This window comes from Prunus dulcis, chromosome 6 (genome assembly GCF_902201215.1).
Source record: "Prunus dulcis chromosome 6, ALMONDv2, whole genome shotgun sequence".
NCBI lineage: Eukaryota > Viridiplantae > Streptophyta > Magnoliopsida > Rosales > Rosaceae > Prunus > Prunus dulcis.
Genome location: NC_047655.1, coordinates 15,185,245 through 15,201,575, shown reverse-complemented (window position 1 = coordinate 15,201,575; position 16,331 = coordinate 15,185,245). Strand labels below are relative to the sequence as shown.

General features: G+C 35.8%; 2 protein-coding genes across 3 annotated transcripts; both read left to right on the top strand.

Annotated features, from left to right (window-relative positions):
- The first annotated feature begins 7,650 nt into the window (after nucleotides 1-7,650).
- On the top strand, nucleotides 7,651-11,615 carry LOC117629595 (50S ribosomal protein L15-like). Its single transcript, XM_034362124.1, has 4 exons — nucleotides 7,651-8,325; nucleotides 10,110-10,193; nucleotides 10,274-10,363; nucleotides 11,106-11,615. The coding sequence occupies exons 1-4, from the start codon at nucleotides 7,930-7,932 to the stop codon at nucleotides 11,364-11,366; spliced, it is 831 nt and encodes a 276-aa protein (XP_034218015.1). The 5' UTR covers nucleotides 7,651-7,929; the 3' UTR covers nucleotides 11,367-11,615.
- A 2,009-nt stretch (nucleotides 11,616-13,624) lies between these two features.
- Nucleotides 13,625-15,501, top strand: LOC117631535 (fibrillin-5, chloroplastic). Of its 2 annotated transcripts, XM_034364758.1 has the most exons (7): nucleotides 13,625-14,041; nucleotides 14,147-14,262; nucleotides 14,360-14,482; nucleotides 14,644-14,742; nucleotides 14,842-14,886; nucleotides 15,033-15,106; nucleotides 15,226-15,501. In XM_034364758.1, the coding sequence occupies exons 1-7, from the start codon at nucleotides 13,780-13,782 to the stop codon at nucleotides 15,320-15,322; spliced, it is 816 nt and encodes a 271-aa protein (XP_034220649.1). In that variant the 5' UTR covers nucleotides 13,625-13,779; the 3' UTR covers nucleotides 15,323-15,501. The 2 variants fall into 2 exon arrangements, with proteins under 2 accessions (XP_034220649.1, XP_034220650.1); XM_034364759.1 differs by lacking the exon at nucleotides 15,033-15,106 and having other exon boundaries at nucleotides 15,217-15,501.
- The last annotated feature ends 830 nt before the right edge of the window (nucleotides 15,502-16,331 follow it).

Sequence of the window (16,331 nt, the reverse complement as noted above, 5' to 3'; positions counted from 1 at the left end):
AATAAAATTTGGAAGAGAAAAAATAGATAAGAAAAATAACCCATTCTTAAATTTTCTTTAGAACATTTACACTATGACCTTACGGGATTCAAATCCTGGGTCCGTCACTGTTTGTAGCATAACTGGAATGTTAAATTATGTCGACCAATGTGTTTGGGTGGCCTGGGTTTTAAAAACTTTGAAGTTTTTCAATCAGTTTATGGTGGCAAACAAGGCTTGGAGACTCATTAAGAACACTAATTCCTTGGTGGGCCAACTTATTAGGGCTCATTATTTTTTAATGGAGACTTTCTCAAGGCTTGCTTGGGGGGTTCTCCTTCGTTGATTTGGCACTTGATACTTTGGGGACGACAAGTTGTTGAGCAAGCCTTGGTATGGCGCATTGGCGATGGTCATTCTATCCGGATTTTGCAAGATAAATGGATCTGTAAATCCTATACTTTAAACCTTTGTGTGTTAGTGGGTTTGATGTTGATGCAAGGGTATGTGACTTTTTTGGAACTTGCAAATATTGATCAATATTTTACTAAGGAGAATAGTACTGCTTGTCATAGTCCACTCTCATACCATAACATTGTTCGCTTTGGACCTCGCCCGCACTGATTTGTTCTTGGGCCCTCAAACCCAAAACTTGTCTTACTAAAAGAACACAATTGTGTCGATTATGAGTTAAGATTGATTATTTATTTATTTATTTATTAAATTTTAATTTTAATTTATTTTTATCTTGAAAGCCTCATATTATACACCTTATGTTTAAAATTTAAAATTAAATCAATTGTTTATGAAATTATAGGCGCAATATGTTAAAACTTGTTTCTTATTATCACTCCCTTCGTTTGGATGAAGAAATTGAAAATTACATAGAATTTTAAAATGATGAAATTTAGCTGGCAATTGAATATTTTAGTGTTTCGATTTATGTATGTCAAATTTTGCAAATGGCACTATAGAAATTGTGAAATTATACCTATTTTAGTGGAAATTAAACTCGGGAATTTGATGCCTCAATTTCCACAATTTTTTCCTCACGTCACTTAATAAATTCCGCCCATAAGTTGCCAAACAAGGGAATTGTCAATTTTTCCCTTTAAATTCATGACTTTTAGCTACATTCCGAGTTATTTTTCCCCATTCAAACAAAGGGTATGTAGTGTCCAAGTAAACCAAGTCGGACATAAATCAAGCATCGTATAAATACAAAACACTACTAAACTAAAATGTTCTACAAAATAATCTTAATAATTATAGTCTAATTTTTTTTCACAAAAATTAATATTGTAGTCTAATCAACAAATACATCAATGTCATAACTTTTAAGCGTGTTCTCCATATTTAATATATATATATATATGATAAGAATATTTATATAAAAATACAGTATTTAGCATATCTATCTTTCCATCAATTTACTTGTTGTGTTCTTTATAAAAGGTATGCTTATTTTACAGTAAATTAGCTAGTGTATTGCACCTTTAAATTTTTAAGATTTCATTCAAATTACAGTAAAAAAAATGTCGTGTTGGGCACATGATTTAATTTTGATATTTTATCATATAGAAAAATTAGGTATTATACATAATTATCCTCACTAATTAGTATTTGAGACAAACAGTATTTCTGTTTTGGTTTTAATACCTAGGAATTGAATTTTGTTTTGGATTTGGCCAAAGAGGAGGTCCAGATTCGTTGCCCCACCTTACATTAATCACTAAAAAGATAATTATACCCTTTTTTGTGTTATCATTCATCACTTTACACTTTTGATCCCTATAATTTGAGCCATTTTCCACATTCTCCATATACTGTTAGGTTTTACAATTTCAGCTTGTAGTTTGCTAATCTTAGTTCAAGGCTAACTAATAAACTCATACAATATGAGAAAATCTGCTACATTTGCGGTTTGAGAGGGCCTGGAATCCTATAATAGTTCCAGGAGCACCAAAGGAAATAAGTTATTTCTTCTTGGATGCTGTAAGAAAATAATTGCTTTTTATTGATGTTGAATCCAAGGCTTTGAACATACCTGGTATAAAGTTATAAATCTTAAACCATTCCATATTTGCAGTTTGACAAGTGGTCATCTTTTGACACAAATCCACTTTATGCTCTTCTTCATGAATCCATATACTGTCAGGTAATTACTTTAATCCATATATTGTCAAGCTTTAAAAACTATCATGAACTGGCAGTATATAAGTTATCTTTGTTCAACTCAAGTTGTAGACCTACATTGTTGTGTGCATGCATGCGTGGTAGAATGAGTAGCAGAAAAAAAGTTCCTGAAGGCAACCCCATTTTTCTGGTTTAAGAATATATTCAATAGAATTAGCATTTAGCCTTTTCAATTCTTTTCAGAACTTTAGGGTTTGCTGTATAAACACCCAACATAGATTTTCCCTTTGTTTTCCTTTAAGAGACTAAGGAACATGGGCTTTGACACTGGTCGTACTATGCGTGCACCTGATACTGGTCCCAATTGCTCATTTCATGCCTTCTTTTCAGAATATACCAAGATGGTGTGCCTGCTTAGTGTTCTCTAATTAATGAAATAAAAACACGAATATAGAGAGGATTTACTAACATTTGTGTATGTTTTTTAGTTTTGATATTTCTGCTTAATGTTCAGCTCATGTTAAGTTTCAGTCTGTTATGCTAATTGATTACATTTCTTCGTGCTTATCTATATTGTAGAGAAGAGGAAGAGCTGGACGTGTCCAGCCTGGGGAATGTTATCATCTCTATCCTAGATGTGTATATGATGCATTTGCAGAGTATCAATTGCCAGAAATTTTGAGAACGCCTCTGCAATCTCTCTATTTGCAAATAAAAAGTTTAGACCTCGGAAGCATTTCTGAGTTCTTATCCAGGGCTCTGCAGTCACCAGAGTTACTTGCGGTAACAGTAATTTTCACATTTCTCAGCCCAATGTTATTAACTTAAATCTTCACTTGGACCAATCTTAGGGGTCGAATGAGGTGTATTGGGTAAGCATAGTCCCACAGTTGTGTGCCATACAGAGCAAAATTGGATACATATATTTAGCTGCAACTTCTTATTATAAAGCTCACTTACTATGCATTTGTCTTGATTTGGAAATGGTTGGTGCCATGATTGTAATATAATATATGTATGCATGTATGTCAGGCAATGATCTAATTTAGCTGCAACTTCTTATTATAAAGCTCACTTACTATGCATTTGTCTTGATTTGGAAATTGTATTGCAAAACTACATTGTACAGGTTTTGCATTGTAGTTTTGCACAAACTACATTGCAGTTTTGGAAACTGCATTGCAGTTTTCATTTAATTACAATTGGATTTTTGTTCTTTCCTTGGCCTTCAACCTCACCCATTTGAAGAGCAGAGGCTACCCAGATGAGGAATTGAGTGGGCAAGAGAATGGTAGAACTACCCAAGAGCAAGGAAACTCAAAATTGGACTTTTAGAAACTGCATTGCAGTTTTTATTTAATTACAATTGAATTTTTGCTCTTTCCTTGGCCTTCAACCTCACCAATTTGAAGAGTAGAGGCTACCCATATGAGGAATTGGGTGGGCAAGAGAAGAGTAGAACTACCCAAGAGCAAGGGAACTCAAAATTGGACTTTTGAAAACTGCAATGCTAGAAACACAGTATTTTACCAACATGTATTGAATTAAAAAAAATTTGTTTTGTTTTGTTTAACTCTATAGCTGAGCATTTGCAGTTTCTGTTTCTGCATCACAATTTCCATTTTAGTACTTTCATCTTGGTTACTCCATTTTGTTTCAATAAAATTAATTTTTGTTTTTGTGTTTTTAACATAATTGATATCTACATTGTATTTTTGTGTGAATATGTGTTGAAATGATTTTTTTTTTTTAATCGTTGATTATTTATATAAATCTTGTGTAATTGAATAAATATTATAAAATCAAGTTTGGTGTAGTGGTTTGTGAGTGAGCCTTCCTCCATTGAGGGTCAAGCAGGGACAGAACTTGGCTTTTGCTAAACTGGTCTACAGCCCAGGGGACTTTTAAAATCCCAGCCCAAAATAATATTATAGCCCAGCCAGCCATCCAAGTGAATATCCTAATTCTACCCTTCTTAGGAATCTTTTGCTTACACTGCTTGTGTGTGGGGAATAAAAGGGAAAGCTGTAGCCTATAGCAACAGCACATAGGAGAGAAAAAAAAAAAAAAGGGGAATGCACACAGCCAGTGGAAAAAAAGAAAGAAAAAAAGAAGAAATTTTTTAACTGTTCTTGGAGTGGTCGACTTTGTCACCAAACTCATATTGCACCCTTGCACACGTAAAGGAACACTCTTCTTGTTATTGCACTCACCTTCAAGGCTTAATTCAAGCAGCGAACCAAGCTCCTATATTTGTCAGGTACAGTAAGCTTCTCTCAATTTGTTGATGTTGAAATTTGAGAATTTTTTTGGATTTTATTTAGTATCAATTACATATTTGTAATTGAAACTTACGATTTATTTATGAATTATCAAATAGGATTTGTAATTAATTTTGGTGTTCTTGCTTATCCAATAGGTTATTCTTTAACTTTATAATGTCGGATCATCATCCAAATCCTAAGAGATCAAAGACTATTCGGGATTTTTTTTAAAGAAATAATGAAGAATCAACTAGCATGGGTTCCAACCCTTCTCTACTTTCTCCAATTTGTGAGAAGCAACCTCATTCTGAATCTCAAAGGGTTGAATATGAAAGTTTAAGAGCTGAGTCTCAAAGAGCCAATTTTGATCAAGAAGTTGATACCAATTCTCTTGAGTGTGATCGAGGATTACGTCCTAAAACAGACACATTTCCGCCTAATTAATGCGATAATGTTCGAAGAGCATATATTCTCTTAGGACCATGTCAACCAAAACTAAAGGAATATCCATCTCATTTAGAAGAGAAAAAAATGCATCGATTTAATGGTAATTGGTATAACCAATATCCGTGGCTTGAGTATTCTATTCATAAAGATAAAGTGTTTTGTTCTCCATGCTTTCTTTTTGACGTTGATCACTCACATAAGGCATTCGCTATAGATGGATTTAGAAATTGGAGAAGAGTTGGTGGCAAAGAGTGTGCTTTCCTTACTCACGTAGGCATTATAAATTCACTACATCATTTTGCTATCCAAAAGTGGATGGATTTAAAGAACCCAACTCACCATATTGACAGAGTTGTGCAACCCTCACAAGAAGTTGCGAAAAATAGGTTGAGGCTTACAACCACAATAGAGGCCATCAGGTATCTAGCAAATCAAGCAATGGCTTTTAGAGGTGATGATGAATCTCATGACTCCTCTAATTGGGGTAATTTTATTGAGTTGGTAAAGGCTTTTGCAAGAATGAACGACGAAGTTGAAAAAGTTGTGTTACAAAATGCTCCTCTAAATGCCCAATATATTTCACATAAGATACAAAAGGAGATCCTAAATATCTATGCTAACAAAGTGAGGAAAAGGATACGCGATGAAATTAGGGAAGATGGGAAATTTTGTATTCTCGTTGATGAAGCACTTGATGATTCTAAGAAGGAACAAACAAATGGCCATTATCATAAGGTTTGTAAGTTGTGATGGGCATATTCGAGAAAGGTTTTTTGATATTGTGAGTGTTCATGACACTTATTCCTCAACTCTTAAAAGTGATATTTGCAAAGTGTTTAATAAGCATAGTCTTTTAGTAAGTAATATGCATGGTCAAAGATATGATGGTGTCAGCAATATGAGTGGTGAATGGAGTGGCTTACAAGCATTATTTCTCAATGATTGTCCATATGCATATTATATTCATTGCTTTGCTCATCGCCTTCAATTAGCTTTAAATGCTGCTACTAAAGAGGTAGGACTTGTTTGGAGATTTTTTTCAATGTTGAATAACATTGTGAATTTTGTTGGTGCTTCTGCCAAACACCATTCTCAGTTAAAATTAACTCGACAAGTTGAAATTGAAGACTTATTAGCAGCTGGAAGACTTGGAATAGGTAAAGGAGCTAATCAAATTCGATGTCTGCAACGACTTGGAACTGCTCGTTGGGGCTCACATTTTAGTTCTATTAGGAGTTTGATTGATTTATTTGGTGCAACCAAGACACTTCTAAAGGATATTAGTCATAATGGACCTACCTCACAATTTCACGAAGCATAAGGTATTAAAAATTCTATGTTGTCTTTTGAATTTGTCTTTGCCTTGAATTTGTTGGATAAAACTATGAGATTCACTAATTTTCTTTGTCAAGAACTTCAAAGAAAATCCCAAGACATTGTAAGTGCTTTGAATTTGGTTGCAAGTACAAAAATGGAGCTTGATGAGTTGAGAAACAATGGTTGGGATGACTTTATACAAAGTGTACGATCATTTTGTGAAAAACATGAAATTAGTATGCCTGATATGGGTGCCCATCATACAATGGGAACTAGGCATTCTTGTCAACAAAAAGATTGTATCACAATGGAGCATTATTATCATATGGATGTATTTAATGAGGTATTAAATTATCAGTTGGGGAAGTTAAATACTAGATTTCCATATGAAACTGTCGAACTCCTTCATCTTAGCTCATCATTGGATCCTCGTGATGCTTTCAAGCGATTTAACATTGATGATATATTATCCTCAAGATTTCACTACAACTGAGTTGAAGGCTTTAAATCAACAACTAGGATTTTATAAGATTGACATGAATCACAATCCAACCTTCAAGAATCATGATTCCATTCCTATATTACTTGAGCGCTTAGTGGAAACAAGATTAGCACAAACCTACTACTTGATTGACAGATTGATTTGTTTGGTGCTAACTCTTTCTGTTTCTACAACAACCAAAGAACGAGCATTTTCTTGTATGAGACTAATCAAAAATCGGCTTCGAAACAAGATAGGTGATGAATTTCTTGCTAATTGTATGTTACTTCACATTGAAAGAGAATTTGTTGATAATATAGATAATTAATTGATAATTAATTATTTTAATTCTATGAAGACTCGAAGGGTGCAACTTATATAGTGTTATTTGAGAGGTAAGGCTCATTATGTCCCCCCCTTGAGTAGATGTATTATTAATTTTTTGTTATCAATGAAATTACATCGTACTATCGAGTTTTCTATCTACTTCGTATGTTTATATGTAAGGTAAATTTAGCCTAGTCAAGTTTGAAATCCTGGGTCCGTCCTTAGGGGGTCAAGGTTCGAGTCCCTTTAATAGCACAATTTTTTTTTTTTAAAGGTGAATAAAGGACAACGAAGTTGGTCCCATGCAGGTGATGACGGCAGGTGACGGTGGTTGGCCGGTGGCAAATGGCTGGCGGTTGCTGGCTGACAGCACCCCGTGCGACGGTGACAGCGGCGAGAGTCCGGCGATGGCTGACGGTGGCTGGCCGGCAGTGGCGGTTGGCTAAATATGTACATGTGGCATAGTATGCTTACCTTAGAAGGAGTAGAATTGTGTGTAATTTTGCTATTTTTTAATGATATTTTGTAAAATTAAGTACTACATTTTGGTATTTGGCCTTATGCTAATTAGATGAAATTGTATTCCTATCTGACCGAGAGATTTTAAAAATATTTAGAAATTTTAAACTTCCTGTTGATTGATTAAAAAAATATATATATCTATTGGAATTTTGGTTCATAGAAAAACCTGAATGACAAGAAAAACCCATCGTGCGTTTCAAAACTTTCAAGGGTTTTGGCTAGACGTCGTCGTTCTGCGCTAGGTTATTAAAAACAAAAATTAAAAATTTGGGTCAGATGCTTCCTCGCGCTTGCATAACAACTCTGCAACAAAGCAGCCACCTCGCACCGCTACAAGGCGCACCATTTTCCGGTCAATTAGCTCCGGCGATTCATGACCACCTCTCTCCGAACTCGCGTCTGTATTAAAACTGCTAGTTGCAACTAGCGATTCACAGTCGCATCAAGCAAACAAATATGCTGAGAAGAAGACTCGCATCCCTTCTCTCCACCGCCATTCGCACTAAACCTACTCTCTCACCCTCACCAATCTCATTCCAATCCCTCCATTTACTCCAATGCCCAAACCCTAACCCTAGCATTGGCGATGTCAAAGGGTTCGGCTTTCAGCCTCAGGGATTGAGAGCGTACAGTCTGCTGAGCTTGAACGATCTGAGAGGCAAGGTTCCCAGGAAGCAGAAGACGAGGAAAGGCCGCGGGATTGGGTCTGGTAAAGGCAAGACTGCTGGTCGAGGACACAAGGGTCAGAAGGCTAGAGGCTCCGGGAAGTTGGGTTTTGAAGGTGGTCAGACGCCATTACGACGTCGTTTGCCCAAGCGTGGTTTTAAGAACCCTTTTAGTCTCACTTTTCAGGTACCCTTTCTTTTCTTTTTGGTTTTCATTGTGTGTAATATGTATTGCTATTTTGTTGGGTTGCTCTGAAAATGGTGGAATATGAAGGAAATGGAAAAATAGGGTGGTTATGCTGTTTATGGTGTTTTGTGGCTAGTTGTATGGCATTGAAGATATGCCGTATGCATGAGTTTGGGTACAATTGCTCCCTTTTTATTAGAATAATTGAATAGTTAGTTTCATGTCTCTTAGTCTTTAGTATAAAGAGGTTGATCAATTAACTTATTCCTGTTATATTTGTTTTATATGTGAATTCAGGTTGATATATTTAACAGGAATATATTTGGGATCATTTATCTTGTATTCTGTAAGACGGCCAAAGTGCTCTGTTTGTGTTTGCGTGATTGTAAATGGTAAAAGCCTATAGTTAGTAATGACAAACTGAGTTTATGCAAGCCCATGACCTATAATGACCACCAGGGTTTATGTTAACTTTGTGTGAATATGCCTCTCCTGATAGATAGATAATAAGGGAAGTAGCTTAGCTTCCTCTATACTCTAGAAATGGTAGTTGGTACTAAAGTAAAGTGCTAATTGTAGAAATGTCTTCAAAATAGGCTTCGCTTTGTAGAAATGTCTTATCATACACACTACATAAGTAATGAACTAAGGTTGTACTAGAAACTGGAGCCCGTTTGATAACCATTTCAATTTTAGTTTTTAGTTTTTAGTTTTCATTTTTTGTGCTGGAGTATAGAGGAAAAAGAGGGAGAATGAAAGTGAGAATGAGAGTGAAGATGAGATTGAGAGGAAAGATGAGAGGGAGGAGATACAAAAGTGAAAACAAAAACTAAAAACTGAAATCTATTTGAAATTGTTTTGACTTTTGTTACTACTCCCTCCCATCCTCCCCTTTCATCATCTCTCTTAATCTCCTCCTCACTCCCATCCTCACTCTCATTTTCCTCTATACTCTAGCACAAAAAATGAAAACTAAAAACTAGAATTGAAATGGTTATCAAACGGGCCCCTTTCTTTTCTTCTCTGAGTTCTAGATCATCTTACTGATAATGACCATTCAAATGGAATGAAGCCCTTAAGCATTGGGTCAGTTGGTGAGTGGTGAAGTAGGGTTGGGCTAGGATTTCAGTTTAACTTTTTCCAAGAATAAAATCAAAATGAGTGAAAGAAACAATTACAGAATGTTTATGCAAGAAGGAAAACCATGTCCTAAAAGAAACACATGTCTTGCCTAACTTGTGTCAAATGAGATTGAAAAATTGTAAAACTACCCCTATCTGACATCCTAAATATATTCCACAAATTATGCTGCTGAAAATACTGCCTGAAGCAAGAAAGCAAGCAATTGAATTGAAGTTGTATCACAACTTTTGGGGTACAATTAAATCCAAGCTCTTTACTTCAGTCTTCCTGCAACCTTGGCCCTTCATTGGAGCTTGTTCTATTTTTTGCCAAGATATTGGGCCAATGGCCTGGGTCTATGAATTCCATGATACCCAGATATTGTTGCCATCTCACAACCGTGTGAACATAGATGTCAATCTTGGAAGCATATGTGTAGATAGAGAGAGCTTTAAATCAAATAATTTTGTTGAAATTTCTAGTTCATTCTTTTGGATATTCATATTTTGAAGCAGAGTTGGCTGCTATGGCTATCAGATTTTTATCCTTTCCTTTTAATTGAATTTGAATCTATTGACGCCTTTTCTGTTTCTGGAGGCTTTTAAATGTATCACCTTTATTTCCATTCATTTTCTGATATTGTATGCATGTCTTTGTGGCAGCCAGTAGGATTAGGAAAAATTGCCAAACTTATAAATGCAGGAAAGATTGATTCGTCTGAGTTGATTACAATGAAAACACTCAAGGTGCAGTAAATTCCTTCTCAGACTATTGAACCAATTCCTGCATCAACTTTGTTTCAATCTGATAATTATTGTTACAATAGGATACAGGGGCCATAGGGAAGCAGATTAAAGATGGAGTCCGATTGATGGGACGTGGTGCTGAACAGATCCAGTGGCCGATTCATCTGGAGGTACATCTGGGCTTTATACTTTATATGGACTTGTGTATTATGTGGGTGGGGGTGTCTTTCTTGCTTTACCTCTTCACCGTTTTGGAATTTTAAATTGCTGCATTCACCTCAAAACTGTTTTTGTGGTATGGGAGTGCCTCACTGCATCAATTTTAGATTTTTGACCCAAGGTGTGGTGAATCTATTACTGCCAGTCCAATGGTATGGTGATTCCATTGTAATCTACATTGTTTTTTTTTTTTTTTTTGGAGTCATCACTGATTTTACCTCTGATCTCCATTAATTTTTTTAAATGTTAAACGGTTCAAACTTTATTTTCATAAAGCAGAACCATGTTATGACTGGAAAATGTTGATTGATCATGTTTATTAGTGGCAACTTTGGTGATGGCCTGAAATGTTTTCACTAGGTAATTTATTTCATATAAACATCTTTGAATGAAAATTACTCCAGTAACTTTGGTCTTAGATTTCTTAAACTAGTTTGCAGGTAAATTTTAATTGGGTAGTATTTAGTGTTGGAACTTGGAAGATACTTTTGTATGCTAATTATTTTGAAGATATATATGAAGTAAATGTATCTAGGTCAGACTTTGGATTTTATCACTGTAATTCTTTTATGTGCTGGTTTGTCAGGTAATCTCCAGGACTTTGATATTGACTTGAGTGTAAACTTGTGCCCTTGATATCATTGTTTTCACTTACATGCAACTCAAAAATGGACTTATAAATGAGGTTTGCAGGTATCACGCGTCACTGTAAGGGCAAAGGAAGCCGTTGAAGCTGCAGGTGGGTCTGTCAGAAGAGTGTATTACAACAAGTTGGGCTTTCGAGCTTTGCTCAAACCTGAGTGGTTTGAAAAGAAAGGCAGGTTATTGCCAAAAGCAGCGAGACCTCCCCCAAAACAGAAGGACAAAGTCGATAGCATTGGCCGCTTGCCGGCCCCAACCAAACCTGTTCCTTTTTTCACTGAAGAGGAGGTGGCCTCCAGTTCATCCACTTGACAAAAAGGGAGCAAAATCAGTTCTTTTTAGGATATTTGTACTTTTACATCCAGTTCCTTCACATGCTTTTGCATGAATTGTTCATTTTCATAAGAAACAGTAATTTCATTATAAGGGAAAATGATTTGGAAGGATAAATGGAATGAGTGAAGCTTTTCATGTTGCATCTGGATCAGCCTATTTCAGACTTCTCTAGAAAATGAACTTCATCAGATGCTTTGACACGGTTTAACTATTTTACTTAAGCAATTATCTGAGTCGATTAGATTTGTGGTTAAACTTGCTTAGTGTAAACCTCATTCAAGGATGAGATTGACACATCTCGGATATTGTCTGCTTAGGGCCACACCCTCACGGTTTTGTTTTTGGGCTCAGGCTTATTCTATTTAGACCAAAAAGCCTCTTTCTAAGACTGTTCAGTGCCTACACATATAAGGCACTTTACCCTTCCCTCTCTAAGCAATGTGAGTTTGCTCACTAATCTTGTCTCTTCTTGCCTTGTATTCTTTAAAGCTCACAAGTCTTATAGATAATCCTCGGTCATGTAGCACAACAATAACAATTTTGGGAGATGAGGGACTAAAAGTAAAGTCGGGTCTTAGTTGAGGGACTATTGCTACAATTTTGTCTAAAAAATACATGTTGGATGTCCCTAGTTTTCCCTAAACCCTCTGAAACTCATTACCTCCAACTTCTCCCATAATAATTTTTTACACCATCAGTTTTTTTTTCTTCAGGTGAACTGATGGTTTGGTTAATTGCAAAATGTAAATTGGACCGAATTAATCGGTTTAGTTTGGTTCTCCATCAAATTTAAAAAAATAAAAATAAAAAACCGGACCAAACAAAACCAATTTCGAGTTGAAATGCCCCGTCTTCTATTTATTATTATTATTATTAGGAGATTTAGTTTAAACTCAATAAGGAGTTCCTTATTAGGATAGATAAGAATCTAATTTCACATCATCTACATAAGGTCAATGACCAAAAAGTAGTACCTAATTTTACAATAATGTAATTAAAAAATCTCAAAATTACATACAATGCCCTCCTTCTAAGTCAATCACACTATGCCACATGTCCTCTGACAACCGTTCCTGCCAGCCACCGCCGGCACTTGTCGACCATTGACAGCTAGCCGTCGTCGCCCATCGCCCATCACGACCAATTTCGTTGCCCTTTATTCACCCTAAAGAGAATAGAAATTTTTGTGTGCTTAAAGGAACTCGAACCTTGACCCTCAAAGAAGGAAAGCCTCATTCGCAAACCACTACACCAACCTTGTTGTTGTGTATTTGTTCAGTTATGCAATATTATTAACAATCAACAATTTTTTTATATAATAAAAAAAATTTAACACTGATACGTGCAAGATTCGTACCAAATCCCTCATGTTCTAGAGTTATACATAACAAAACAATATAGATATAACAGTCCTGATCTCTTGGACTATAGAGGTCCAAGAGATTCGTGGTCACTCACCATTGGATGTAAATTCAACGGTTCACTCACTCTTGCACTCATTTTAAGAGACTTTTTTGAATCATTAGATTAATATCCAACAGTGGGTGACTACAATCTCTTGGACTCTTGTGGTCCAAGAGATCGGGACTGATAGACATAAATGATGTAAACAAAACCAAAAAGCTGCAACAACAAAAAAAAATAAAAAAAATAAATAAAAAAAGAAAAAAAAAAAAGACCGCGACAATAACAAAATCAAATTCTATAGAAATATAAACTGCAATGCAATGATCAATCAACAATCTAATAAAAACATAACTAGAACAGTAATAAAACAAAAATAACTATCAATCTTTTTTTTAACTCACGATAAAAAAACAAAAACTACGACCATAACAAAACATACCAGGCACTAAGAAAGTATGAGAACCAATGCAAAAACAATGATCAATTGAGTATAACCAAAATTTTATTTTTTTAATTAATTATTTATTTTTATGTGAATGCTATCGCCGTGGAGGATTGTGAGTGTGGGTTCCACAAAATTAAAAGAAACAAACCAAAAAAAAAAAAAAAAAAAAAAACCTCTCTCTCTCTTTCTATCTTCAGACATGAAGACTTGGGAACTGTCAAGTCTCAACCACACCACACGTATCTAAACCCATCCTCATTGTAAGAAATAAAAATACATTCAAGACATGCAGCAAAATCAAACACAAACACTTTCTATTGTTTGTTAGTTTATTACCATAAAAGTAAGTAAAATATAAAATGGAATAAAATAAGAAAGCAAACAAAGACAGCTTAAAAGAAAAGAGCCCCTCGTCAGTAAATTAGATAGAGCCATTTACTCTGCTTCCTCCAATCTTCCCTGCCATGGCCATGAGCTTGGGATGATTTCCAAGCAATATTAAGAGAACATCTTGTGCCATTTAGTGAGATTAGCTTCATGGGCACCATGCTTGCCCAACCACCAATCCCAGCTTTCCATGCAATTCCACCGGTGCTTAGAAATAGACCCACAAACATGGCGGTAGCTCCTCATAGTTTTCTCTCAGCCACACATCAATGGACTCAAAGCACGAGATTTGGGCAGTGCCCATTTGGGTTTAGGAACGCTTACACAGTCAGAGTTGCAGAGCAAAGTTCGAGCCTTATTGGGGACGAGACACCCACTCAGATTAAGACTGAGCTTTACCAAGCACTCGAAGGTATTTTCTTTTCAACTCCAGCCTCTAAGATTACCTTACTTTGAAGAATTTGGTGAAAATTTTGAAGTAAAAATTGAATTGGGTTGCCACTAATTTTTATCCTAGGAATCAATAGAGGGATTTTTGGGGTCCCATCTGCAAAGAAAGCTGACATTGAAGCTCTGGTGAAGCAGCTGGAGTCTCAGAATCCTACTCCAGATCCTATTCTAAATTTGGAAAAGGTATATTCTTTTTTCTTTTTTTGTTCAAGTTGCCTGGAGATTGGTTGGTAGTTATGATTTCTTTTTGAAAGTTTTCAATTCTTTCTATAATTGGAAGATGGGTGGATGCTGGAAACTTGTTTACAGCACAATTACAATTTTAGGCTCCAAAAGAACAAAGCTAGGATTGAGGGACTTCATCTCCTTGGGTGATTTCCTGCAGAATATTAATGTTGCTGAGGTACAGAGATTTTTGATCAAATTCCGATTCAAATGTTACATTTTACAATACTGTAAAATTTGTTGATACTTAAAGAGTGTTCAATATGTTTTCTTGAAATATATGGTGATTTGGTTTGTTGTGTTTTACAATTGGGCATTTGCTCGCGTGCCGAAACGGAGGGCCAAGCAGTCAATGTGATCAAGTTTGATGTGAGAGGATTGAATCTGTTTAATGGACGGCTGACGATTGAGGCCTCCTTCAAGCAAGCATCCAAATCAGTTAAAAGCCCATCTGCCCTTTTTCTCACCCTTTGTATTCTTTTCTTTGATCTGACTGGAATCATGTTCTTAAATTTTTTCTGCTTTCAAATTCTACAGAGAGTTGACATCAAATATGACAACTCCACAATCACTCCGGTTCAGGTAGTTTAAATTATATGCGCCATTCACACGCACACACGCACACGCACACCGCCACAAACTTTTGCTTCATTTGCTTCATCATTATGAGGTGCTGTTATCGGCCATAATTTTGAGTTTATTTGTGTTTATGTTTGGAAACACATTAGTTGATGAACGTGTTTCGGAAAAATTACCATCTTCTGCTCGGAATCTTCAATCCAGAGGGTTGGCTTGAGATTACGTATCCTAAACCACATTAGTTGATACCGCGTTATCAATTTTCTATTTCCTGCGCTTGAGGGTTGCCTTTTGGATGCAGACATATCATATTGCCTGTTTTCCTGAATTCAGTTACTGCAGATATCTTGATGAAACCATGAGGATCGGAAGGGATGATAAAGGCAACATCTTCATATTAGAGAGATCAAACGAAAATTCTCTTCAAGCGTCAAGCTAGATTCAGTTCGTCGTTATATCCTTTACCGATTGAAAGATCATTTTTGAAGAGTACATTTCGTTGCTGCATTGTAGCACTTTTGAACATTTTTGTATTTGTAACTCATAAAGCTGCATATATGCGGTCATCTTTTTTCCAGAGAAATAATGAAAGACGAAGATATGTGCTTTCATGATGAACGATTTCAGAAGCATAACTAATCAAAATAAGAAAGCAGTTAATTGTAATGTTGGCTGCCAACGGTCCATTTGCCCTTACTTTTCTTCCAAGCAGACCTTGAAAAATGCCTCTTCTTACTTATGGGGAAGACCCAAACTTTCACTGCCCTGCCCTGTAACAGTAAGTTTGTACTTTTATTTGGATACAATGGGGACAAAGATGCCCAAAGAGAATTCCTCTCCCAAGTAAGAGATGAGGCCAGCGGCACCAATAGTGTTAAAAGTCAGGCTCAGCTTCAAGAGCTCCCCAGCTTCAACAACCAATTCTTGAGTATACTCATCTTTAGAGGCACTCTTGATCAAATTCGCTTACACACTTCTGAGGCGAACGAGGTAGTTTAAAGTCGAAAACAAAGGCGATTTTCAAATTTCCACTTCCAGATTCACTATTAAGTTTGAAGAAAATAGCATGAACCCCAAGGCACTCCATGCTGCCTCTTACTTCCACCTTTGAGGCGCTACTTTTTTTTCTTTTTTTTTTTCTCTTTTTTTTTTCTTTCCCTTCCAGTTATGAACAAAGTTGAGCAGTGTATAATTCAAACATTCTCATGTCGAAATATATTAGGGTAATAAAGCTTATTTTATAACCAAAACAGATCATCAATTAACAAAATATCATCAACAAACCGAATTGCCAATGCAGAGCCTCAAATAATGTAACAAGGTCCGCCAAAAAAATCTTAAATCTCCAGAAATCTCTCTCTCACTATCAAATGAAGGACTGGCACATTGACTTGACTGTAAAAGTGCCAGACGAGAAGCACTGAGACCACAATTATATAATTCTCCTA

What these genes read in the sequence shown, in the direction of transcription:
- LOC117629595 (XM_034362124.1), top strand. Translation starts at nt 7,930, where the DNA reads ATGCTGAGAAGAAGACTCGCATCCCTTCTCTCCACCGCCATTCGCACT. An exon ending in TTACAATGAAAACACTCAAG is followed by an intron (nt 10,194 to 10,273) that starts GTGCAGTAAATT and finishes TTGTTACAATAG; the next exon opens with GATACAGGGGCCATAGGGAA. An exon ending in AGTGGCCGATTCATCTGGAG is followed by an intron (nt 10,364 to 11,105) that starts GTACATCTGGGC and finishes TGAGGTTTGCAG; the next exon opens with GTATCACGCGTCACTGTAAG.
- LOC117631535 (XM_034364758.1), top strand. Translation starts at nt 13,780, where the DNA reads ATGGGCACCATGCTTGCCCAACCACCAATCCCAGCTTTCCATGCAATT. An exon ending in GCTTTACCAAGCACTCGAAG is followed by an intron (nt 14,042 to 14,146) that starts GTATTTTCTTTT and finishes TTTTTATCCTAG; the next exon opens with GAATCAATAGAGGGATTTTT. An exon ending in GAGGGTTGGCTTGAGATTAC is followed by an intron (nt 15,107 to 15,225) that starts GTATCCTAAACC and finishes CAGTTACTGCAG; the next exon opens with ATATCTTGATGAAACCATGA.